Here is a 27,617-nt window from a genome sequence, read left to right as displayed (position 1 = left end):
CATACTGTTCTCCATAGTGGCTGTATCAATTTACATTCCCACCAACAATGCAAGAGGGTTCCCTTTTCTCCACACCCTCTCCAGCATTTATTGTTTGTAGATTTTTTGATGATGGCCATTCTGACCGGTGTGAGATGGTATCTCATTGTAGTTTTGATTTGCATTTCTGTAATGATTAATGATGTTGAGCATTCTTTCATGTGTTTGTTGGCAATCTGTATATCTTCTTTGGAGAAATGTCTGTTTAGGTCTTCTGCCCAGTTTTGGATTGGGTTGTTTGGGGTTTTTTTTATGGGACTAGTTAAGGATGTGAACTACTCTGCTGTTTGTTGCAACTTCTGTAATAAAATCCCTGAGCCGTATTATTTTTCATCTGCTGCGTCCAGAGTCAAATCAACTTTGAGGGGTTCATAAAGAGCTTTTGAAGAATGGTATTAGCTCAATGTAAGCAAATGATCATTAGCTCAATATCATCTCAACGTTTTAAAACTACATTCATTCACCCAAAGTGGAATGGACTTACACAAGAGTAGAAGAAATCCAGGAGAGTTGGACCTTAATTATGAAGAGTTGTAGGACTCTTGTCTGGGTAGAAGGTTGGACTAGATGTCTTTAGAGGGGCTTTCCAACATGGACATATTCCACAGAATCCAAGCACTGTCCTATGTTTGATGAGCCTGTCCACCTCATGTGTATGGTTGACGTGCTGTCTCAAAGGGAGTTAGATTCACATTTGGAAGGTCAAGTAAAACAGACTTTGTTGTCTGGTTTTAGTTGTATTATTTAATTTTTCCCTACTATCTTTACTCCCAGAGGCAAAAATTTTTATGTTCTCCCCTCCGAAGGATACAAATATAAACAGGTATTTTAGAAGAATAAATGTCATGGTGGTTAATACCAATTTTTATTGAAGTATGAATAAAAATAGATTAAATTATTTTTTTAAACCAGGTTTTCAGGTCTAAGTTCTCTGTTAGAAGGAATATATAGGTGCATCTTAGTTTATGGGCAATTAGAAAAATTGAATTTGTTTTTCAGATATTTTAGTGCCAGTAATTTACTCTCAAGATATCAGAATAATCATGTATAATTTTAAAAAATTGTTTAAAAGCAGTATTTTGAATAAAAATGACTGCTATAGTATTAATGACAATTATCTAACCTTACACTGTATTTTATAGATAAAATACAGTACACTTAAACTATGACAAGACTTCCTTTTCCAGCAAAATGGCAACATGTATCTAATTTGAATTCCAGGAGAGAATAAAGAGAATGGGGAAGAGGAAATATTCTAGAAGTTCGGTGAATTCCAAGCAGGAAATTTTTTTAAAAGAAACTCACCTCCAGAGAAATCACAGAAACAAATAGATCCCAATACAGCCAGAGAGAAGAGGCAGATTATCTACAAAGAAATAACAATTAGATTGACAGCTGTTTAATTTGTGGGAAGGAGCAGGGGTTCTTCTGATTGGAAGAAATTAAATCACATCTGAAACTTTAGCTGCAAGGGCATTGAGAATATGGATTTTTCACATGTCTAGCCTCTGGAAGTCTCATAAAAGGAATGTGGGGGGCTTCTCTGGTGGCACAGTGGTTAAGAATCCGCCTGCCAATGCAGCGGACATGGGTTCGAGCCCTGGTCCGGCAAGATCCCACATGCCGCGGAGCAACCAAGCCCGTGCGCCACAACTACTGAGCCTACGCTCTAGAACCCGTGAGCCACAACTACTGAGCCTGTGTGCCACAACTACCGAAGCCCGCACGCCTAGAGCCTGTGCTCCATAACAAGAGAAGCTACCACAACAAGAAACCCATGCACCGCAATGAAGAGTAGCCCCCTCTCGCCACAACTAGAGAAAGCCCATGCACAGCAACGAAGACCCAACTTGGCGAAAAATAAAATAAGTAATATAAATACATTTATATTAAAAAAAAAAAGGAAGGTGGGATGGCTACTGTGCACACCTGTTTACCTTCTGAATCCCACACACTACTAAGTAAGCTACTTCAGAGCACTTTGCTGACTGACCTTTCCTTAGTACCTGGAACCGTAGCTAACACATAGTTGGTGCTAATTAAATATTTGCTGATTGAAAGGATTAGCATCTTAAATCCTCATTGGTACTGGGCTTGATCTCCTTGATTCGAAGGCACCTGTAAAGTTGTACCTCCCTTTTCCTCTGGAGATTGGAATTTGGTCCTGAAACCTGAAGGGATGTCCTTACATTTGTTAGGTCAGTGCATCCTGAGAAAATTATCCCTGTTTGTTTGATATCTCCAAAAGCATTTTCCACTGGTATCAGTGATTCTAATAGTTTTCAGACAAACCATTGATTGCATAAGCAATTGGGTAGATATTACTGTAGGAATCTTCATACAGCTATTTTAACCGGATTGTTTTCCTTATGACAAGTTTCAGTGTTTCTGGTCCCAATGTAAATAACTTATCGCGCTCCTGACATCTATTTAACACACTGTCCTAGGTGACTTTCATCAACTCCAATTCTCCACACAACCCAGAGACCTTAAATAGCTTGCTGTGTATTATTGTGCTCATAAGAGGCCGGGTCAGGATTAGAACTCAGGTGAAGCCAGCTAGAGAAACCAATGCCCTATACTATCGTATTTCTCATCATTCTCATATTCTACTCTTCTGTCACTGTTGCAAAAAAAAAAAAAAAATTCCCATTATTGCACGATTTTTAATTGTGTTTGTGATTGCCTGTAGTAAAGTCTCCTTTCCAAAAATGCCTAAAGGAGACATATCACTTTAATAAAAATATTGCCAGCTATGAGTGCTAGATTCTAATTTTGGTTATGTTGTGTGACCTTGCTTAGGCTTTCACATTAATAATTTGCTATGAGGAGGGGATTTTTAAAAATAGATTATCCGTTGATGCCCTTTCTTTTGGGCTATTCTAAAAACATATTAAAAGATTTGGATGAACGTGGTCTATCCTAATGTAATGTCATCAGAGTATTTGAAAGTAACTACATATTCACCGCTCCACCATCTGATAGCTTTTCTCATCCAGAACTCTGTGAAGAACTTCGTAGCACTCTTCTTTCTCCTTCTTTCTCCTCCTCCAAATCGTTACCTCCCTCAGGTTTCTCCACAACAAAGGGCACAAATATCCATTCAAGGCAGGGAGTCTGGGAATTGATTCTTCTTATTTCTTCACTTCCAGCGTTCAAGTCTTATCAACTCTTCCTCCATGCTTCTTCCTCTTCTGTCTGCTTTTGCCTGTCTATGAGCCATCCTCTACAGAGGCAACTTTTTAAAATGTAAATCATGTCATGTCACTACCTGCTCAGAACCTTCTGGTGGTACCCCACCCCCTCTGGAAGGCTTGCAAGGACCGCATGATCTTGCCCTGACCCATCTCTAATCTCATTCCGCATACCTATCCTCCATCATGCTGGCTGTTTTTCTAGCCCTTGCTCAGAGTGCTTTGGTCCAAATCTTTCAGCTCTTTCCAGTCATCAGTATCTCATCTCAGATATTACCTTCCTGACTATTTAATAGTCTACCATCACAGTATCATGTTACCCCCTTTTCTTTTATCCAGCATGTTTGTCACTCATTTTTTTTTTTTTTTGTCTGCTTGTTTTTTGTCTTTTTGCCCCAATAGTCCAAGGCTTACCTGAGCAGAGAACTCTTCTGTCTTGTTCAGTACTATATCCCTCATGCTGGCACTTAGTAGCCATTTAGTAAATATTTGTTGAGTAAGTGAATAACCATTCTAAAAATTTTTATTACTTGATATCTAAAGACCATTACTTTCCACAAGAATTTTCAATGAAATCCTGGTATTTTTGTTCATTTTTGCTTGTTAATAAATGTGAAGGGAGCAGAATTAAGTACTGGAATAATTTTGAGAAATACTAAGTTAAACAAAGTAAAACAAAGTTATGTAGTATGGGTCTTGGCAGAGCCTTTAATATGCTAAAGTACACAACTTCCAAGAAGGTGAACACTATGTCAGAAGTTTGACACTGGATGTCTTCTTTGAGAGTTATCACATGGCGCTACTGTTCTTTACAACGCGTTCTGGGAAATGCTGCCTTAGACAAAAACCCGTCATAATGGGAAGGGGAAAGGGACGCTATACTGAGTAGAGGAGGCAGATATATTGACCATAGGAGAACAGGCTGACAACCAAGGACCCAGAAAAAACTAAAACCCATGAAAAAAGGACAGAAGGACTCAAAAAGGATACAGCAATGGGACTATTCAGTTTTCTGCAGGCTACTCTACCCACTTTACTGGATTTTTCTATCTCTAGCAGCTGGCACAGTGCTTGGACTCGCATGAGCATACAATGAACATGTGTTGACTTTTCAGAGATGAGTGAATAATGGTGGCCCAGGGTCACCATAAAATAATTAAATTAAGATCAGTTTGGTTTGTTTAAGAAAGCAGGAAAATACCTAAAGTATTTTAGGGAATATGTCATTCTAAAGGATTAATATTAAAATGTTATTAGTACTTATGAGACTACTTCATCGGTTATTATATTGCCTAAAGGCTTTGCATAACTAGGAATTTACTATATATTGTTTTATTCAAAGCTGGCACAGATTTTAGACAAACATATGCATGTTAGACTGCAATATAATGGTGGCTCTCTTTAGAAGGGCAAAAATCTTATTTTACCAAATGTAACTATGCTTCAGATTTTTGTTTTTCATTCTTTAGGCAAAGTTAAGCAAATTTGGAATTAAAAGAATTTGATAACATCACCTAACATTTTTTAAAGTCAGGTAAAATTTACAGATTGGTAAGATGTACTTTTTAAAGATACAGTTGAATGTTTTTTGACTAATTATACAATTGTAAAACTACGACAATAATCTAGATATAAAATATTTCCCTCGCCCAAAAAGTTTTCTCTTGCTCCTTTTGTAGTCATTCCCCTCCCCTACTCCCAGTGACTGGAAACCGGTGATCTGACTGTCCCTATAGTTTTGCCTTTCCAAAATGTCATGAATGAAATCATACTGTGTGTGTGTGTGTGTGTGTGTGTGTGTGTGTGTGTGTATAGCCTTTTGTAATGGCTTCTTTCACTTTTCATAATGCTTTTGAGATTCATCCATTAATAACTTGTATGTATTATTAATTTGTTTCTTTTTATTTCTTTCTAATATTTCATTTTATCGATGTACCACAATTTGTTTATCCATCCACCAGTCGATTGACATCTGGGCTTTTTCCAGGTTTCTGCTATTAATAGAATTTCTAGAAACATTTATATATAGCTCTTTGGACACATGTTTTCATTTCTCTTGGGTAAATAACTAGAAGTGGGATTGTTGGATCATATAGTCGGTGTTCTCGTTGACTTTATAAGAAAGTGTCACACTGTTTTCCAAAGTTGCTACCCTGTTTCGCATTCCCACCAGCAATGTGTGAGAGTTCCATTTTCCCTGCATCCTGGCCAAATTTTATGACTTAAATTACTATAAGATTCACATCTAAAAGTGATGTTCATAAAAGATTAAATATGGATTTACAGAAATATGTCTGTTTGCATTTTTTATTATTGCTTGAGAAGACAGGTATTCTCTGTTTAAATTGTTTTCACAAAGCATACCATGAGGTTCAAAGGGGTACCTAAGTATTTTGTGGTGATTATAGTAGTCATCATAAACATGGAGGATTGGTATTAGGACAATTTAAGTGAATTAGGGGTCCTAATTTTCTCTGTAAGTAGGAAGTTCCCTTTCATGCAAGATTATTTCTGTGGACGCTTCCTTTATGTGAGGCTTGTATACCCATTCATTGCCTTAATTATTCTTCAGTGAAACAAAAGTCCTTGGTGGGTATGATGATGATAATGGCGGTGGTGGTTTCAGCTAGATTTACCAATTAGTTATGAACAGAGAACACTGTGTATCTACTCTGTATGATTCAAACTGTTATTAACAATTATAGGATACTATGCTAACATTTAATGAGAGTTAGCCCATGTGGAAGAGCAATTTAAATAAAGGTATTTTCACATCAGTTCTCATGTTATTTCAACTTTAAGGAAGCTTTCAACAAAAATAAGGTTTCTTAGAGTAGAATTTCTTTCTCAGTAAATGTTACAGGTTTTTCCTGTTTTAAATAAAACTATTTTTTGGTGAAAATTTTCTAACCAGGTTAATTAAAGAATGATTCTTAGCTTTTCAGATGATTTTTAGGTTTCAAAAAAATCAACCTAAAAAAAAAAAAACTGAAAAAGACCCACATCAGTCAGGAGTTCCTCTTAATCTCAAGCCTCCAGAATATTTATAAAACATGTTTTTGTTTTCTGAAATGTGATGGCTCTTCAAGAACAGAGCTGTTCTTTAAATCGCATTTGGATCCCTTATCACTAGAGGGCAGTAAACACAAACAGATTTAGTGGATTTACTTGTGTTAAGGTTGTTTTTGTACTATTAGCATAAATCAAGGAAAGTGTAGTTTTTATAATTTAAAAATAGATTTAAAATTCTGTTATTTGAAATACAGGTTGTCAATTAATTCTAGATCATTGTCTGCCTCCAAAACTACTTTTAAGGCGTTTGAAAGCAAAAGAACACTCAGTGATTTCAGAGACACTGGTATGCCGTCGTTATTGTATTTAATATCTGAAGTTTAACCTTACCTCAGAATTCTTCCAGGGTCTTTTAGCAATTAGATTTACATATGTTAAGCCAAGCAGTACTGGATATGTGAGAGCCTGCTTTATACAGATTTGCTTCTTGATTAATAATAACTCCCAGAACTTTGATCCTAAGTAGAAAGGTGTAAAATAAATATAACTGATTATAGGATAAACTATTTTCAGATGTAAATTCTACCAAAAACACTACTGTTGCTAGGAATATCCCTTAGGTTGGAAAAATCTAAGAGTTAATAACACTTATTTTAACTAATTTTTAAATATTTCAAGGACAATAATAGATTGTATAGCTTAGAATTTATTATGTTAATAGACATATTGTTTACAGACTCTAGGGTAAATTCAGATTAATGCCCGAAATACATTTTTGGCAATTCGGAGTACTCTGAAGCCAGACAGCCTGCGTTCAAATCCCAATACTGCTACTTTGGCTTTGTGACCTTGGCTAAAACACTTGACCTTCTGAGCCTCAGTTTCCTCACAGTTTGGTTTATTTCTTTTTCTTTTTCCCTATTCAAAAATGTTTTATCTCTCTTGACCTCTGTTGCAAAAGCAGTGATGCCAGCATGTGTTAGTATATCAAAGACTCAACTCCATCAGCAGATTTTTAAATATCCTGAAATAGTCCACAAAGGTTGTTGATTGCTTGGGGTATCGCTTAAGGACCAATGAAATGAAGAATAAAATAGGAGTGACATCTAGTGATCCTGAAGATTATTATTAGGAAAAGAGAACTGAATGCTACAGAAAATTATGTATTTTTTCTATTTTGGTACATGCACACACATTCATATGTGAAATCATTTGGATGTTTGAGAGGAAACTCAGGAAACCTGAGTTCTCCCTGTGTGTGGAGGGCATCTGTGTCTTGTTCACATCGTACCTGCACACACAAGCAGGTCTCACTGTCAGGTGAAGCTGCCTGTCTCTCTCTGGGCACCAGCTTCCTGACTGCACTAGTCAGTAGGTGGAGTCAGCACAAGGATTAAGAATAAATGAGTCCACTCCTAAATTCATACCATTTATCATAGAGTTTGAATCAGCCTAATTATATGACAAGCTATTCATCCACCATGAAGAGCAAAGACTAAAAGAGACCTGGACTCTCATCTCAGCCCTGCCACGTCCAGGGCAAGTTATTGACTATTTAAGAGAGTCTGTCTTTTCATTCTTTAAAATGGGGATGATATCTGTCTACCCAGGATGTTGCAAAGATTAGAGATAAGATATAAATATAAAGCACTTGGTGCAAAGTAGGTGCCTAATAAATGCTGTAAAATTCCTGTTACGGTTTCCTCATTAAAATTGTCAGAAGCCAAGTCTGTCTATGAACATTGTATCTCTCGGGCTCCATCCATATTTCTCTTTTGGGTTGTCTAGATTTCTTTCTGCAGACTCTACAACTGTGGCAATGGGAAGGAGCTTCTAGTCTGCTTCTTATGATGGGAATAATTAAATAAATTTCAATTTGGCTCAGAGCTTTAAAAAAAAGATTTCTTATTCCCTAGAAATATGGAAACCTTCCTTGGTACTTTTTACTTGATATTATTATTACTACTACAACTACTACTACTACTACTCTGCTCTTACTATTATCTCCCCTGCTACAGCAAATTAGGGATTTACAGTTGAATCTCTTTGTGCCTGTGGCTCACTAACTACTTTGGGAAATATAAAGAAAGAATATCTTTCTTGCCTCAAGCACCCTCCACCCTGGTTGAGGAGACAAAGTTCAAGGCGGCTGTAGCAACTAGGACAGTGTTACTTAACACTGGGGAACACTGAGGAAATTTCAGGTACACTGACTGGAGTGTACTCCTGGCATTTCATGGACAGAGCCAGGGAGGCTCGATGTCCTAGAATACATGGGGTAGTCCTTCACCAGGGAGTGTTTCTCTGTGTCAGCAACCATTTACGTAGGTTGAAAAACTCACTCACGATTATCTGAGCCTAGAACACAACTCCTTTTTACATATAAATGCAAAATGTTTTTTGCATGGTTTTAATCCACACTAAATTTTCGAGTAATGCAACCACAGTGTACATTGAGGGAGGATGGCACCTCGTTACATTTGAAAACCTTTCCAAGAGCCATTCACCACTTTGGAAAAAGATCCTCCCTCCAATACAGCACTCCTGTAGTTATTTCCATTTTGCTTTCACATTCATGGTAATTTCTCCACATCAGAGGAATCAGAGCAAACACTTACATAGCACGTGGTGTGCTAAGTGCTTTATGTGTATGTACTGATTAAAACTCACAACAACCTGTAAGGAAGGTACTATTATTATTCTCATTTTCCAGATGAGTAAACTGAAGCATGGAAAGTTTAAGTAACTTTCTCAAGGTTACACAGCTAGTAAGTGATAGTAAAATATAAGCTTTTGACTATTTTATTATGTTTTCAATGTAGTTTTGTACAAGTATTTATATTTTGCAGTGTGTAATATAAATTACTCTTCTTCACCATTATGTTACTGATAAGCCATTATACTAGGTTTTGTATTGTTTTTTTAAGTATCTATATAAGGATTTACTTAGTATGTATGTATGTATTTAGTAAAGTGTGTATGCAGGAAGAACATTTGGGAATTTCATTTCAGGATAAAAAGTATTTGTTACAAAAAGAAAGAAGTCACCTAGTTTGAAGTTCATCAAAGAATAAAATAGATTGATGGATGGATACAAAAAGGGAGCAGTAGGTCTGATATGGCTGAGAACCCCCATAAAGCGTAGTTAGGATTTAAATGATTGTATGACCTACCTTGCTCTGCGGGAGCTCACAAGGCCTGCTCCTGCCTCAGGGCCTTTGCCCTTGGCAAACCCAACATTTGACTCCCTCTCCTTCCAGATAGCCACGTGACTTGCTCCCTCTCTTTCTTCAGGTCTCAGTGTGTGTCACCTCATCAAAGAGGCTTTCCCTGATCGTCTTATAAGAGAGGAATCTTTTTCCCTAACACTCCGTACCCGCCTTATCGTTTCTTTTTCTCTATTGCACCTACCATCACATGACATATTATATATTTACTGACTTGGTTGTTGAATGTAAGCTCCAGGTGAAAAACCTTTGTTCGCTGCTATGTCCCCAGTATCCAGGACAGTGTCTGGAATATAATAGGAGAATAACAAGTAATCATTAAATAAAGGAGTGAGTGTAGAATAGTTAGAGTTTGGAGAAGGGCTGGAATATTTGGTTTTGATATGTACTTTGAATGATTTAAATCTGACTTTGAAAGACCAGCTTGAGGTAGATGGAATAAAAGAAGCAGAGTACTCTAGGCAGTGAATTCACTGCGAGTAAAGATAGGAAAATGGGACCATCTGCTGTATTGTAGGGATGGGTGGAACAGTAGCCTGTTGGGAACAGAGCAAGGGTGTAAAGAGCTGTTGAAGATGGGCTTGGAGTTGGGGATTAGGGTCAGAGGTTGGCAGGCTGGGGCTCCCAGAGGAGTCTGGAAGGTGAAGCAGGTGATGCCGAGTTGTCAGTGACTGGCCTTGGAGTGGCAGAGGCTGAAGCTGGATTTGAGGAAAACTGGCCTGGCAGTGGAGATCAGTAAGGGGTTGGAAGGAGAAAAGCCAAAGGAGATGAGCTAAGAAGCAATTATAGTGTTTTGGGTCTGAGACATGGAACGATGTGACGCAATTGGAAGGAAACATGATATGTTTTTTTAGAAAAAGCGTAAGCCTGGGAGTTAAAGTACGTAGGCACCTTCGTGGAAGAGTTATGATGATGATCATCATCATATAATACCTGTTTATCACTATGTATCAGATGTTGGGTTTTTTTTGGGGGGGTTGGGGTTTATTTTTGGTTTTTTGTTTGTTTGGCCACGCATCCCCCGCAGCATGTGGGATCTTAGTTCCCCGACCAGGGATTGAACCCGTGCCCCCTGCAGTGGAAGCATGGAGTCCTTAACCACTGGACCCCCAGGGAAGTCCTCAGGTGATGTTTTAAGTGCTTTGCGTATAACATCTCATTTATCCTCATAATAATTGTTCTGGTTATTTCTTGCTATATAACAAATCGTTCAATGGGAAACCAACGGGATGGGATCTAATGCGAGGCTTTCTTATGTGTACTTAATTACCAAAAATCTTTAAAAACCTACCTACTCTGTGCTTGTGGAGATTGTTAAAGTATCAAGGTTTTGAAGATACACGTATTTTAGAATTTATTGTCTCTCTATATAATCAATCAGAAATGCCTGAAGCAAACTATTTACTGTCAGTATCTTGGGGCTACCTAAAGGTGAGATTTATTTAGCCTTTGTAAACTCCTGATTACTCTGAGTACATAACTAAGCCACTTCAAACTTAGTGGCTTAAATTATCCATTTTTTATTACTTTTCATTGTTTTGCGGGTCCATTGGGCTTGGCTCAACATTCTCCCTTGGAGTCCCTTATGTGGTTGCAGTCCGATGGTGGCAAGGGCTGGAGTCATCTAAAGGGGCAACTACCTGGATGACTAAGATGGATTCTTCACTCTCAGGTCTGGCTCTGGGCTGGCATGGCCGGCAGAGCTGGAGACCGGCCATGTGCGCGTGCACACTGGCTCATACTCTCTCTCTCCTCTTCCTCCGCATCTCTTTCCTTCTGTCCCTCTCCCAGCAGCCTCTCCGCAAAGTTAGCATGGGCTTCCTCCTAGCCTGGCAGTCTCAGAATAGTCGGACTTTCTTACAAGGTGGCTCAGGGAGCCCGACAACATGTTCACGGAGACCAGGGCGAGAGCTGCGGTACTTCCTGTGACAGCCTCCACAGTCAGGCAGCATCCCTGCTGGTTACACAAGCCAGCTCAGATTCAGTGTAGGGCAGTGTGGCTCATTAGGAGGCATCTTTGGAGAGCAGCTACCACGGTAAACAATTTTACAGATGAGGAAACTGACACACTAAGAAGTGGGAATAAAGGATTTGAACTCAGAGTCTGGTTCTTAGTACCTGGTGAACTTGGGAAAAGCATTGTCTCTCTAGGTATCCCGTTATATGGAAATGAGGAAATTGGAGGAGATGATGTTGAAGGTACTTCCATTTCTCTCAGCCTTTAAGCCTTTGGATTTAGATGATGGGCCTGGGAATGAAAGGAACAGACTAAGTGAAAAGACGTTCTGTCTGTAGAAGACAGTACTTTGAAACAGTGTTGGTGGAGGGAAGGTACGTGGTGGATGGGGAACACGTGAGGGTTACTCAAGGATTCAGTTGGATAATTGTACTAAACGTCTAACAGCGGTGAACTCACATGGAACACCTATTGAACAGCAGGAAAGAGTCATAGATTTCAGTCTGGGACACTGGAATATGGGCCCACTGAAGGAAATGGGAGTAGTCATAATAAGAACTGCTTTAAATAGAAAAATGGATCCACCAATTTTGAAAAAAGTTTGAGATGACGAGCAGGGCATTCCAACAGGAGACTATCTTTTAGTCATTTGGAAATAAGGTGCTAAAATTCAGGTTAGAAGTGGTCGTTAGAGAGTGTTGGCCCTCCGAGAGCGTCTTTGTGGATATCCCACATTAGAGGATGAAGAGAAGAAGGCAGCAAAGGTATGGTCAGAGAAGTGGGAAGAAAACCTTCATAAAGAAGCTGCAGGTCTTGGGAGTGAGGGAGAGGGGAGAGGGTGGTCAAACAGTGTTGAGCGCTTCAGAGAAGTTGAGGAGAATGAGAGACTAGTGAAAGGGGGGCACCTCTGTATTCTTCCAGAGCAGTTTTAGTGGAGTACTGGGGGTTTAGCATCTTTCTTTTGTAGAGGATTAAGAGGAATTTAGGAAATGAACACAGTGGGTGTGAACTGCAGCTGAGGACTTGGGCAGCAAAGGACCCATAGAAGCTCAAGGAGTCAGGGATTACCTGGCTGTTTCTGATGAGGGTGTGCTGTCTGAGACGGACATACCTGATGCAGGAAGACTGAGCAGTCACCCGGTCAGCAAGTCACAGACGTGCCGAGCAGTAGGTACAAACTGAGATGGAGGGGAGGTAGAATGGACAGAACTTCATGCTGAAATAGAGTAAAAGCTAGATTCCCCTCATGTCTTATCCATAAGACCTCTTTAGTATAAAAGTTACAGAATAATGCTGTCCCAAACCAAATAAGAAAGATCATTTTTTCCCAAAGGAATTTAGATTTCTTATTTAGCTCTTCTTGTAAAAGGCCTGATTACTCGTGAGCTCAATTCTGTATTCTTAAGAGCCACTTTATACCTTTACACAATCATAAAAATGTTCTCTTCTGATCAAAATATAGATCCCGAAATCTGTACACAGGACACTGCATTCTTTAACCATACACAGTGCATTAGCTTTCAGGGTTTTTTTTTTTCCCCACAATCAGATTTATAATAAATCATCCCCACCCTTAGATTTTTAAGATTGTGGAGCTCAACCATGTATAACAGTAGAAACAAAAGGAGCTGAGAATAGCAATGCCACACAGGTGAGGAAATGTATCACTTCCATTTATGAATTCTGGACATTAATCGTATTTTATAATTACAGTATGCTGTTATCTTGGACTGAGGAAGAACTTCAGCTGTATCTGTGTTACCGGGGAAACCACTTGTTTTGGATTTGACAGAGGGAGACAATTAAAATGCCTGATTGCCATTTTTAGAGCAGCTTTTATTTTATTTATTTATTTATTTTTTAATTTTTACAGCAGCTTTTATTTTGAAGAGAAGTCAGAGAATATTAAAATTCATAGAAATGACTCTGAAAGGATTGGCAATTCTTATTTAAGAATGAACTATGAATTATGTAGAGTTTTATGGTGGTTATTCATCACTGTGAGAGGGGAAGCCCATTCATCTTTTCATGCGGCAGCCTCAGCTATAGGGATACCATTATTAGATGGCGTTTACCAGAGGTGAGGAGGAAAACCTCCTCCCCAGAGGTTCGCCCTTGCCAGCCAATCACAGAGCAACCTGGGCCTAGTCCACACCCCCTGCCCTGTTAGACCCAGGGACGCAGTGTGATTGGTGCATAGTTGGGGTTTTATGGGAGGGGTTTCTTGTCACTCTTCCTGGCTTCCCTGCAGTTCCTTATTTGGTAGCTTTTGACAGAACTAGTCTTTCTTGCAGCTAAGCATCTTGACATACATTATTCATTAAGCCCTGGAGCTCAGGGAGAGAAAGATGCAGACCCTTAGATCTTTAGATGTTGCTTTATCACATGAATTGTCTTTATTCAGAATAGTGGTTGGATTCTGTTGCATTCTGGAGTTTTACAAATGGCATGCGTTCAATGGGAAACCAACTGGATGGGATCTAATGCGAGGCTTTCTTATGTGTACTTAATTACCAAAAATCTTTAAAAACCTACATATTCTGTGCTTGTGGAGATTGTTAAAGTATCAAGGTTTTGAAGATACACATATTTTAGAATTTATTGTCTCTATATAATCAAACAAAAATGCCTGAAGCAAACTATTTACTGTCAGTATCTTGGGGCTACATAAAGGTAAGATTTATTTAGCCTTTGTAAACTCCTGATTACTCTGAGTACATAACTAATAATTTTAATAAATTACAATGGAGTTAAGCTTTCTAAGCAATCTTTTATTTTTTCCTTAGATATAAACTACAGAAGAAATGTGGGTTTTTAGTGGTCAAGATAAGGAGAAATTGTAGAACTTTTATTAATTATAATTTGCATGTTAAAATAGCTTTTTAATGTTCGGCGTTTCTTCTCTTTTGTCATGTGGTATAAATTTGAGTTATTCTTTTAAGTATCAAGGTAATTAAATAAATTCATTGGAAATAAATAATTGGGCTAAATTATAACTGGTACATGGGCTCTAATTAGTATGTAGCACTTAAAGTTTATAAAAATTAATTTGTGGCTCTTTCTAAAAATCTGTACTGCTTTTACCTGATGAAGAGTGTGTGTTTTTTCACCTTTGGATATAAAGCTCTAGATGACATTAAAGTTGACATTACTTGACTTTTCAGGTGATATCTTATTAAAATGAACACTTGATCGTCTATTTGTAAAACTGGAAGATGTAAATTTATATGATACTGCTATTTTTGTTAATCTCAAAAAATGAATTAGTACACTGCCTTTAATAAGATTGTGTTCCTGCTTGGCAAGCTTCTTACACATGCCCTGTGGTAATGCTAACCTGGCGATCCTAGCTGTTTAATAGAAACCTGAAGTAGAAAAACCTTTTTCAGTCCTAAAGGAGGCATCACTTCAGAAATTGGAATTTATTCTGGAATATTTGAACAAATCACAATACACATTTTTAAAGAATCCTTCTCTATTACTTTAAGGACGCTCAGATTGTAATATTTTGCATTTTCTTTGTTTCTTTTTAAAGGAGAATTTCCTCTTTCCTGTGAGATTTACTCGCATTCTAAGCTAACTTATTTCAGGTTTAGTTGTCAGAATAGTCATGATTTTCCACCTCCCTTTAAATCTAGATGGTCCAGATTTTTGTAATTTTCATTATTTGAATTTTGCCAGCCATTTCTTAGTTTAAAATGTTTTTTAAAATATAGAAAAATGTAGAGAATAATAAAGAAGCCCCCTCCCTCCAGTCTCCCTAGGAGTCATTTCTTAGCTTTTAGACAGTTCATATTTGATAGCTTTGTAAAGGGCTTCACATTTGTGTTATAATTATGAATAATACCTTCAGGAATCTAAACACAGAATTTTAGTGCTTTTTGAGAAAATTTTTGCTGGAAAGCTTTACGCTTTTAATACCATATTGCTAAAAACACTTAGGAAGGACCAATATAAATGTATTTAGTCTTATTATATATTTTGAAAGATTTATTTTTATACAGCTAATACAGTATTTATTTTAGCTTTTAATGCTGATATCCACCAAAGTTGTAGTGTATCACAGTGCAATATATTCAAATGATTTTTAGCAGAATGTTGTGGGGAAAAATAAACATTTACTTAATATTTAAACTTTACCACTTTCTTAATTATATACTAGAGGATATATAATGTACCCAGTAGCACACTGGCATGAGGGGGAAGTACAGGGATTACATTTAAGAATACTTTAATTTTGTTTTATTATTTAATTTTGTTTCATGCACAGTCTTAGATATAGAACATAAATTGGAAAACTGGAGTTTAAAAAGCAATATACAGTATTCAATTCAACTGCACTTTCACTTTCTTTTATGCTTTAAACTTGCTGCATACAGACATTCTGATGCATAATGAGAACAAAGGATTTGAAAGCATTCACTTAGAGATCTTCCTTTGTTTTTCTTTGTTGCAACAATAATTCTACATATTATTTCAGACTGTTTAGACCAGAAACAATCAGAATAACTCATCAGCCAAAAATATTTAGAGGTCACTTTTAAAGATATCTAAATGCTCAATTAAATTGCTCTGCATTTTGCAACCAGTTCTTTTGAAAAGCAGTTCTGTATTTTGTCACTTCTCAATCTATAAATTGAGAACCCATAACAGTGTTCCTGAGAAAGTACATTTTATTACCTTTTCTAATCATTTTCCCCCTCATGGCAATTATATATCATTATCTTAATAAATGGTATGTAGTTATCTTAAAATGAGAGAAATTCCACTTACATTTTAAAATGATTGTTGAATGGTTAAGTTTATTGTTCTTTAGCACATCCTGCTGTGCACTCCAAGACCAAACTGTAAGAGCAACTACCAGTTGAGAAAAATCTGATGGTAATTTTTGTGGTTATTAATTTAGCTTCCCTGAACTGTATGTTTTATATCATTAGCAAAAAAAAAGGAAGCAATATTAATTCCTCTTAGAAAGTGCCCTTGCGTTATAACTTAATTGACTCTCTGGAAATTGTCTTTAGGAAATCTCCCATACTCTTGGGAAGAAAGAGGACTGCTTAAAATATTGTGTCATCTAATTATGTTGAAAGGAAATGTTGACTTCCTTAGAGCACCTCACAAGTGGGAGGGAGATAAGTGTGCCATGAAGGGTTTCTCCACCCATGCTTTTGAGTTTGGAACAAAGGCAGAAGGGTAGTCTGGGAATATATGTATATGATGCAGAAATAATCAATAGAATATAATCTGTCATTTATCCATCTGTACAATAGAATCCTTTCACTGGCATTTTTTTTTTGCCTCAGTTATCTGTACCAACTGGCTATTTTGATGAGTTGTATAATCAAACTGACGGGAAAATACACCTCGTTCTTCATATTCTGCCAGATAAATCCAATAATTTGTGTGGCATATCTGCAGATACCATGCAGTTTTTCTGCTTGGGCGTATGGCAGCATATTCCTCCTACCAGGTTGCTTACAAGTTAGAAGGTGTCTCTATAGAAAAACTGGGCTCCTATCTAACTTTTCCAGGGGCACCAACTCCCCCACACCCCACCGAGGTTGCATCGTTTTTTAGTTACATTGAGAGAAATTCATGGAGGGCAGGTGGACAGTGGTTCTACAGTGTATAACACACTGTAGAAATGCTAGGAGTGGCTGATAGCCTTACCTATTCCCCCAGCTTTTAAGAAAGGACTTTGTCATGACCAGGCAGTTCTTAATAGCAACTTTTATCTCATAGCACAGACAATTTCAGGTCAAAGAAATATTTCATTAAATATATGTTTAAGATGTTTAGCAGACTCTCTTGAATATATTTTGCCCAAAGAGTAGATTTTTTCCAAGAGTAAAATTTCATTCATTAAACAGGATTTACTTACCTTTGGGCCTATGCGTGGTATTATTGTTATATTTTTGAAGCATGGTGACCATTTCTTATATGAATAATACCCTAATTATTTTTTGGAATTGGTAAGGGAGCTAGATATTTAGATATATATTTTGTGTGAGCATAACTATAGTTAGATCTTCCATCCATTTGCCCTGCAATGGTAAAAATCAGCTATCACTATAAAAGGGCCCAGGAAACTGGGAGATAGAAAGAACTCAATGTTGAGCACCCACTATGTACCAGTGCGAGTTAAATAATCTAATACATTCCTACTTGATAGCCTATAATTTACTTAAGAAAATATAACTTTATAAAAAGATAAGCAGAAAATTTTTTGAACACTATTGGAAACGTCTTCATGAACGTTCTTGGAAGGTTCCAAATTTTACTTTTTCCCCAGCAGATCATAATATATAATGCTCAGTGAATATAAGCAGCAACCCATGTTTCGTACACCACATGATGCCAGTTTTAAAAATATATAGGGCTTCCCTGGTGGCGCAGTGGTTGAGAATCCGCCTGCCGATGCAGGGGACACGGGTTCGTGCCCCGGTCCGGGAAGATCCCACATGCCGCGGAGCGGCTGGGCCCGTGAGCCATGGCCGCTGAGCCTGTGCGTCCGGAGCCTGTGCTCCGCAACGGGAGAGGCCACAACAGTGAGAGGCCCGCGTACCACACACACACACACAAATTGACTTGAATAAAGGTAATTTTTAAAAAATAAATAAATAAATTAAATAAAAATATATATACATCCTTGTGACTTATTTATTTTATAACTGGTTGTTTGTACCTCTTAATCCCCTTCTCCTATTTTGCCTATCCCTTACCCTGCCCCCCACTCTGGCAACCACTAGTTTTTCTGTCTATGCGAGTCTGTTTCTGTTTTGTTATATTTGATCATTTGTTTTGTTTTTAAGCTTCCACATATAAGTGAAAACATACAGTATTTGTCTTTCTCTGACTTCTTTCATTTAGCATAGCACCCTCCAGGTCCATCCATGTTGTCACAAATGGCAAGACTCCATTCTTTTTTTATGGTTGAGTAATATTCCACCGGGTATGTATGTCTATATATATATATAGAGAGAGAGAGACACACACATATATATGATATATATATATATATATATAATAAGATGTGATGTACAGCACAGAGAATATAGGCAATAAAATTACAATAACTGTGTATGGTACAGAATCTATAAAATGTTCAGTCACTCTGTTGTGTACCTGAAACTCATATGATATTTTTAAGTCAACTGTACTTCAACAGATATATATATACAAATGAAAAAAAAGGCATAGAAGGAATATAGCTATTTATATATGGTTATTAGCAGTGAGACAGTGGGGTTGTACATGAGTTCTAATTTTTTCTATATAGCTTTCTAGATTTTTTATATCCCATATGCATTTTATATGCAAGTTATAAAAGCAAGTTATAAAAAAAAATACACAAAGAAAGTGAACTTTGTGTTCCTGAGTTTGAGAATAACCTCTCTCAACCTGTAAATTAACAACCAGAGACATTTCTATTGGTTGTAGCCAGTTCTTCAGTTTTGACTGCAGGAGAATGCTAATATGCATTTCTTGTATCCAAAATTCTGTTGAAATTTTTTATTGATCTCTCTCAGTACTTTACAGTGATAAATTCTTATACCTAATCGAGGTGGTCAATAAGATTAACTCTGGAAGCTATTTGCCAAATTATCTTGAATTAGAACACCTTGGTATGAATTATGCAGAGAATCAAGATTTTTTTTTTAAACTCTAATAAACTAATTAAATACTGAGTTAGAATTACATTTCAGACATTACTAAATAATGAACTCACTACTCTCTTTTTCCAGACTTAAATGAGGATTTATGGGGAAATTCAAAATTTTAAAGGCTACTAAATATTAGAGTAAAATGTGACTTTTTTGGATCAAGTATCTAATAGTTACTGTATGTTAATGTATGTTAAGAGAAATATTAAGGTATTAAAAGGTCTATTTGGGTTATTTTGGAAGTCAAAGGAAGATACATTAAGAAGCAGTTGAAGTAGTTGAGAAAACCATAATTCAAAAAGAGTCAAGTACCACAATGTTCATTGCAGCTCTAATTACAATAGCCAGGACATGGAAGCAACCTAAGTGTCCATGGACAGATGAATTGATAATGAAGATGTGGCACATATATACAATGGAATATTATTCAGCCATAAAAAGAAATGAAATTGAGTTATTTGTAGTGAGGTGGATGGACCTAGAGTCTGTCATACAGAGTGAAGTAAGTCAGAAAGAGAAAAACAAATACCATATGCTAACACATACATATGGAATCTAAAAAAAAAAAAATGGTTCTGAAGAACCTAGGGGCAGAACAGGAATAAAGACACAGACGTACAGACGTAGAGAATGGACTTGAGGACATGGGAAGGGGGAAGGGTAAGCTGAGACAAAGTGAGAGAGTGGCATGGACATATATACACTACCAAATGTAAAACAGATAGCTAGTGGGAAGCAGCCACATAGCTCAGGGAGATCAGCTCGGTGCTTTGTGACCACCTAGAGGGGTGGGATAGGGAGGGTGCCAGGGAGACGCAAGAGAGAGGGGATATGGGGATATATGTATATGTATAGCTGATTCACTTTGTTATAAAGCAGAAACTAACACACCATTGTAAAGCAATTATACTCCAGTAAAGATGTTAAAAAAAAAAAAGCAGTTGATGGATGGAAAAGTGTAACATCATTGAGAATTCTGGATTTTGATAATGCCATGTAGTGGTAGTAGATAAATTCCAGAGGGTAGATAAATTTCTTTGGATAAAATAGGCACCGGAGCACCAGTAAAATAGTGAAGCAGTGAAGTTTCAATTGAACAGGTCAATTTTCAATTGTTTTTATGGGACTTAGAAAGATAGATTGGTAAATTCTGTGAATGTTTGAGAACCAAGAAATCCCTACTTAGAAAAAACTTTACAAAGGAAATATCATAGAGTATGTATTCAAATATTTTCTCCATAGTTCTGGGAGAGTACTCAAATAAATCTATTCAGTTTTGCTTTGGGGAAAAGACTACATTTTAACCTCTGACCAGTATACTTATTCATTTCTGCTAATGACAAATTAATTGATAAAAACATACCATGTTTTATTGTGTGGCAACCCTTTTGTATGTTTATAAATTAGTTTTTTTCCTCTTCTCTAAATACTAATAATGCATGTTATTTTTTATGCCTTTTTTCCCCTTAATTAATGTCGTCCTTGAGTGTCTCAATCTGTGCTGTCCAATATGGTAGCCCCTAGCTACATGTGACTATTGAAGTTTAAATTAATTAAAATGAAATAAAATCCAGAGTTCAGCTCCTCATTTGCACTAGCCACATTTCAAGTGCTTGATAGCTACATATGGCTAGTGGCTCCTGTAATGGATAGTAGAGATTATAGAATTTTTTCATCATTGTAGGAAGTTCTATTGGATGGGACTGATCTAAAGAGTCAGGACAGGTTAAAAATTCTTTGGCATATTTTCTGTATCTTAACATATGCTTATGTTATTTCACTTCAACTTTCCTCTTCTGTTATTTCATTTTATCTTTCTGTTTTTCAGTTTAAAAGGATGCTTAATCGAGAGCTCACCCATCTCTCTGAAATGAGTCGGTCTGGAAATCAAGTGTCAGAGTATATATCAAACACATTCTTAGGTGAGAATAACAATTTAAATGCAATTTTTTAAAGTTTTTTGCATTGTTTGTTTTTGGAAGCAGACTGGGGTGCAAACTTATTTTGGAAATAAGAGTTAGGAATGACAGGGCTTCCCTGGTGGCGCAGTGGTTGAGAGTCCGCCTGCCGATGCAGGGGACACGGGTTCGTGCCCCGGTCCGGGAAGATCCCACATGCCGCGGAGCGGCTGGGCCCGTGAGCCATGGCCGCTGAGCCTGTGCTCCACAACGGGAGAGGCCACAACACTGAGAGGGCCGCATACCGCAAAAAAAAAGAAAAAGAAAAAAAAAGAGTTAGGAATTCCATTTGTTTTCATTCATCATATTAATAATTTGAGCCTCTAACCTTTAGAACCTAAGGTGACAAAGTATGTTTTTTATCTTTTTGTTTTATTCAGGACTTCAGGGATTCTCTGAATTAAAGTTGTATATTGCCCGTTTTTCCAAAGTACTCAACTGTAAAATGTATTTTATAGAGAGATCTATTCATGCATTCAACAAATTCTTGTTAAATGCCAGTCATTGCTGGGCACTAGGTATTTAATGATCAATTAGAAATGGTCCCTAAACTCAATGAGGTGATAGTCTAATGGGCACCATGCCTGGTAGACTGGAGAGACAGATAAATATAACACAATAGTTTAAAAAAAGCTTGCTGATAATAACTGACAGTATGGTGTACTGGGACACCACTACCCCACCCTCCCTCCACAGAAAGAAAATGCAGTAAGGGAAAACCAATAACTTGAACACATCCTTGATCTGAATTTACTTTCAAAACAAAACTGTTGTAATAGCTAATTAGCACATTCACTAAACAGACATTTATTGAACACACACTCTGTGCAAGGACAAGTTAAAGGAGCTCACTGCCTTGAAATAGTGAATGAGAGTACTGAGACATCTGATGTCTTATTTGGAAACAACAATTAGCTTTTGTGAATCTGCTATTTAGTTATCAGATAATATTGGAGGTACTCTGTGCTCCCCATAAAACCATATTGTATTATTCCCCCATCTCACTATCGTATAGAAATGTAAACTAGCAGTAGCAATCTAAGTCCTTCACATATGCTGTGTATGCTCCCACAGAATGACCCATTTCAGTAAGCTATTAGGTTCACACAGTGCTGTTTTTATATTTGTGCACGAAGTTTCTGCCATTTCAAAGCAGGTATTGAAACTGGAGTTCTTAATCGGCAAGAGCAGTGTTCTCACCACTAAGTGAATTTTAAATAGGAATGAAATCGATGAGCAGTGGAAATAACCAGTGTCTTTTGCCTTTTCCAAGTCTGCTATCATAAGTTTTTCGGAAGACGTAATCACTGAATACATTTGATGTTAATTATTTTGCAGTGGAATTTATTTGCTTAATTTTGTGTTTGAGAGTATCAAATTAAGTCCACATCAAATTATAAATACTCAACTTCTTTAAAAGGAGTTTTACTTGGAAATATTTCCTAGGATATATACTAATCAATTAAAATCCGCCATTATGCATGTTATAATAAAAAAAAACCCAGGTAGAATTAATAGTAAATGAAGAATTTTTTTTTAAATTTTTAAGATAAGCAACATGAAGTGGAAATTCCTTCTCCGACTCAGAAGGAAAAGGAGAAAAAGAAAAGGCCAATGTCTCAGATCAGTGGGGTCAAGAAATTGATGCACAGCTCCAGTTTGACTAATTCAAGCATCCCAAGGTTTGGGGTCAAAACTGAACAAGAAGACATCCTTGCCAAGGTAAGACGATTTCAAGTATCCTGATCAGAAATACGCAGTGAACTTTGATACCTTCTCTTTTAAATAAATGGAAAAGTTTATTAATCCGTGGGAGGTTTTTTTTGGAAGATGGGAAAGCCCTTTTTACAGCTCTTTCTAAATCACTTGGGTTTTATTAATATGTGGATTTAGACAGGCAGTTTGGTGTTCTTTATTTTTGCATCTATATTTGATTCTTTGACCTTAAACAATTAAAAAGTCTTTTAGGAGAATAATTAAGGTTTTTGAGAGTAGGTTTTAACTATTGGAGAAATACTTTGAGATCGATATTTCAAGTATGTGAGTATGTTGCATTGTCAGGGACATAAGGTTAAGCAACACCATTCAGTTTCTAGTATGCTTAAGCAGATTTGCCTAAAGTTTGCCTGTACTTACATGGTGGATCATTACATTTAAAATGAATTGTTTTTTAATTTAGTGATCTTTTCATTGAAGTCAGTAATTTTTAAATGATTGTGTTCATTGTTTCATGTTCTACTTCTGCAATCAGATTTGTTCTATCTTTCGTTAACCCCAGGAACTAGAAGATGTGAACAAATGGGGTCTTCACGTTTTCCGAATAGCAGAGTTGTCTGGGAACCGGCCTTTGACTGTTATCATGCACACCATTTTTCAGGTAATGCAGTTAAGTTCTATCACGTCTCTTTTGTTTGGTGACATAACGTCCAGTCTGTGAATTGTGCATGCATTTTATCTTCTTCACTACTTACCGTCTTTTACTTATTTTGATACTTTTTTCAAAATAAAGATACAGATAGGTTGGCATATGGGTAAAACACAAATCAATTGTGTTATTTTTTCCATTGAAGAAAAACATGTGATGTGGGCAAATTAAAGCGATTCATTCAAGTAATAGTTTAAAAATCATTCACGTGATCCTGACTTGCATAGAGAATGGAGTGCTAACTTTACAAATTGAATAAGCCCTTTGCTGACGAATCTTAGTATGTAATTTCTTCAGTCACTGTCTTGTGGACTGCTCTCTTCTTCACATCGGTTTCTCATTCTTGTCACGTTTTTGCCCCAGTTCAGTGTTAGGATGTACATGAGAAGTTGCAGCTATAGATACCCTGGGACTTGGAAGGGCAGCTCCAACCCTCGAGAGGATATTGCGTCTCACTTGTTTTGATCCAGTAGGCTTGTCAATGGTGTTGGACTGAAGCTGCCTTCAGGATCCCGGGACACAGATACTTTGATAGTTGGCAGCTCATTCCTGACACCATATAACTTGAGAAAAGCATTGCTGGGCTCCAGAAGGACAACTCGACTCTGGTTTTGTCCCTGAAGTCCCTGGATCATCCTGAGGGTTTTCATTGTCCTCACTAGACACTGAGAGAGTGCTACTCCCGTTTCTGGGTTATCCATAGGCGACACTGGGGGTGATTTTTTGTTGTTGTTGTTAACATACTGTATGGAAAATCTTTTCTATAAGGACAAAATGTTAAGAGAATTTCTTCTCCCGCAGGAACGGGATTTATTAAAAACATTTAAAATTCCAGTGGACACTTTAATTACATACCTAATGACCCTGGAAGATCATTACCACGCTGATGTGGCCTACCACAATAATATTCACGCTGCAGACGTCGTCCAGTCAACCCATGTGCTGTTATCTACACCTGCTTTGGAGGTAAACCTGGTTTCTAAACCTTTGAAAACACTAACTTGCCACTCATAATTGTTTCTTCAACTTTTATACTGAAGGGTGCACAGGGCAAACAATAATCGACTTCACTAGAAATATTATTGAGTTATGGGGGCGAAATGTCATTGTGGTAAATAAACAGTTGAGTCTTTGATGAATTTTGTCTGTGATAATTAATCAGAGATTTAGGGATTCATGTGTTTTATGATACTGCTTCTTTGAAATGATCTAGTAGACATTCCACAAAGCAAATCTGGCTTACTCAGTTTCGGTTAGTGTGGGTTTTTTTGGGAATTTAGCCTGAGGACTTTTTCATTTATAGTTCAAAGATGATTATTTTATAAAATATCAATACTAGCAATGCATTGGTATTTTTCATAGAACTTATTAGAAGGAAACACATCTTTAATGTTACCAGATCCTATGAAGTTGTTCCATTAAATGTTTCGTAAAGCAATTTGATTTCCTTCATTGTTTGGGAGAGTGATTCTCTTTGCTAATACATTTTATAGTTCAGATTGTTTCATTATAAAACTGTGTTAATACGTCATCGTTTGAGTGAGGAGTTCTCAACTGGGGGTGATTTCCCTTTTTACTCCTACTCTTCCCTTCCCCCAGGGACATTTGGCAATCTGTGGAGACATTTTTAGCTGTCACAACTCGGGGGTACATGCTAACTGTGTTAATACGTACGTCATCGTTTGAGTGAGGAGTTCTCAACTGGGGGTGATTTCCCTTTTTACTCCTACTCTTCCCTTCCCCCAGGGACATTTGGCAATCTGTGGAGACATTTTTAGCTGTCACAACTCGGGGGTACATGCTACTGGCGTCTCATGGGTAGAAGCCAGGGATCCTACTAAAAATCCTGTAATTCACATGATGGCCTCCCATAACGAACAATTATCAGGCCCCGAATGTCAGTTTTGCTGAGATTGAGAGTCCCTGTTTAGAATGGAAGAAAAGAAAATAATTGCTCGTCATTAATTTTATGCACATTTTCAGAATATCCTTAAACATCTTAAATACTTTTAAAATAAGCTATTATTTTCTATAAAAAATTTGTAGACGCTCCTTTGTTAATATTTTAAAAAATGTAACCAATGGAAAAGGTTTGATCATGAGTTATAATAAAATCAGATATTGTCTGGATTTTTTCAGGCTGTGTTTACAGATTTAGAGATTCTTGCAGCAATTTTTGCCAGTGCAATACATGATGTAGATCATCCTGGTGTGTCCAATCAGTTTCTGATCAATACAAGTAAGTAAAGCATACTTATTTTTGCAGAAAAAATTTTCCTTTGTACATTTTAGAATGACTGAGAGTCTTTATAAACTTGGGGTGTTTCCAGAGCCATAATGTTCTCTTGAGAGGTGCAGATAGGCGTTTCAGTGATAGCATATGTTAATGTAGTGTAGCTCTCAAAATTATTTTCATATCCCATGAGGCATATGATGTTTGAAAAACATGCATTCCAGTACTGCTGTAGAAATAATATATTACCATATTAGTAGACAAGGACAATCAAAAGTGAAAGTTTGCCGAAAGATGTAGATAGTTAGACTGCCTGCCCCTAAAGTTTCAAATAAAAGAAGATATCAGAATAAATGTTAAATTCGTCATTTTCTGTAGGTTGTCATTTAATCCTCTCCAGAGGCTGTAACTCCTCTTTCCCCCTCCACCACCATGCCCTGCCCTGTTCTTTCCTTTTTATTTTATTTTTTTATTAGAATTTTCTCCTTTTTTTTGTTAATTTTTTTTTTTTAAATTTCTCGGCACAGCGTGCAAGATCTTAGTTCCCTGACCAGGGATTGAACCCCTGCCCCCTACCAGTGGAAGCGTGGCGTCTTAACCACTGGACCACCAGGGAAGTCCCTGTTCTTTCCTTTTTAAATCTCCTGCTGAGGGCAGTAGGAACTTCTCTTTTGACTGTCTCTTTTATTTAATATTTTTTAACCATTAATTTTTTCTCACTGGTGACATTTCATAAAATAAGTCATCACTGAATTTGGAAATATAAAGAATAGTAGACTGTTCAGCGTGCGACACCTCTGACACAGCTGCATAGAAAACCTCTGTAGGGAATGTTAGTGGTGCTTGAGCTAGGCTTTTTTGCAAAGAGATTAAGCTTTACAGAAATTCTGTTCTTTCTGTACTTGAAGTTAACTGGTAAATAATTTACGTGTACCATTCATTATTAAATTCCCTCACACCATGGTAGATTAACATTATAAAGTCAGTTTTATATGTGAAAAAATAAAGTTCAAAGTTGTTAATTGTTTTTCATATCTGTTAAGAGTTTGCCTTTCCTTTTTGCCGTGAGTTGTGGATAATAGTCTCCTCCTCGTGCCCCATAGCAATCTAGCTCTAGTAGCATCTGTGCCTTCACCATTCATTCACAACACTTTGCTGCAGCCAGATTTAAAGAGAGAATTTAAGTATAGCCTTGTTTTGAGAGATTTAACTCAGATCTTTTGGATTATTTACCTATTGGTATATTTTTAATAGCCTCTGGACTGCCCTGTAACAAAATGCACTTTAGTAACTCACTCATGTATAGGAGGATTGAAAGTCATGGATTTCCAAAAATGTGTGGATAGTCAGTACATTTTAGAAGTCTGGTTTATGAACTTATTTATCTAGGATTAGACAGGATAACATTTCATGTTTCAGCCACCTTATGAGAACCTATAATGGGGTGCTTTCAGGAGTCACCAACACATTACTATATATTGACACATAAATATTAATATACAGTAGAGGCAGCTACATGAGTTTACATTGTACCATTGGTTAGGGTCGACTGTGTCCTTTCTGTAAAGAACAGGAAGGTCATATAGTAAAAGGTACACTGGCAATTTTTTTTTTTTTTTTTTTTTTTTTTTTTTTGTGGTATGCGGGCCTCCCTCTGCTGTGGCCTCTCCCGTTGCGGAGCACAGGCTCCGGACGCGCAGGCTCAGCGGCCATGGCTCACGGGCCCAGCCGCTCCGCGGCATGTGGGATCCTCCCAGACCGGGGCGCGAACCCGGTTCCCCTGCATCGGCAGGCGGACGCGCAACCACTGCGCCACCAGGGATGCCCTTGGCAATTTTTTATTATCCTGGCTTGATTCATTTTTTTGATTCTTATGTATGTCCTGATATGTTCTTAATTTTATAGATT

General features: G+C 37.2%; 1 protein-coding gene across 10 annotated transcripts in view; it reads left to right on the top strand.

Annotated features, from left to right (window-relative positions):
• The window catches only part of PDE4D (phosphodiesterase 4D), a 739,244-nt gene that overhangs the window by 704,329 nt on the left and 7,298 nt on the right, over nucleotides 1–27,617 (top strand). For 9 of the 10 annotated variants that reach the window (XM_055086564.1, XM_055086565.1, XM_024119262.3 and 6 more), the window contains 5 exons: nucleotides 20,922–21,015; nucleotides 22,601–22,773; nucleotides 23,330–23,428; nucleotides 24,278–24,442; nucleotides 25,616–25,715. In XM_055086564.1, coding sequence (XP_054942539.1) covers nucleotides 20,922–21,015; nucleotides 22,601–22,773; nucleotides 23,330–23,428; nucleotides 24,278–24,442; nucleotides 25,616–25,715 — 631 coding nt within the window. Of the gene's footprint in view, nucleotides 1–1,260; nucleotides 3,800–20,921; nucleotides 21,016–22,600; nucleotides 22,774–23,329; nucleotides 23,429–24,277; nucleotides 24,443–25,615; nucleotides 25,716–27,617 lie in introns of those variants that run through there. The other variant, XM_055086567.1, reaches the window with a different exon arrangement.

Source organism: Physeter macrocephalus, chromosome 8 (assembly GCF_002837175.3).
Source record: "Physeter macrocephalus isolate SW-GA chromosome 8, ASM283717v5, whole genome shotgun sequence".
In the NCBI taxonomy this organism is placed as follows: Eukaryota; Metazoa; Chordata; class Mammalia; order Artiodactyla; family Physeteridae; genus Physeter; species Physeter macrocephalus.
Note: the sequence above shows the minus strand (reverse complement) of the source record. Positions and strands in the feature narration are given on the sequence as shown.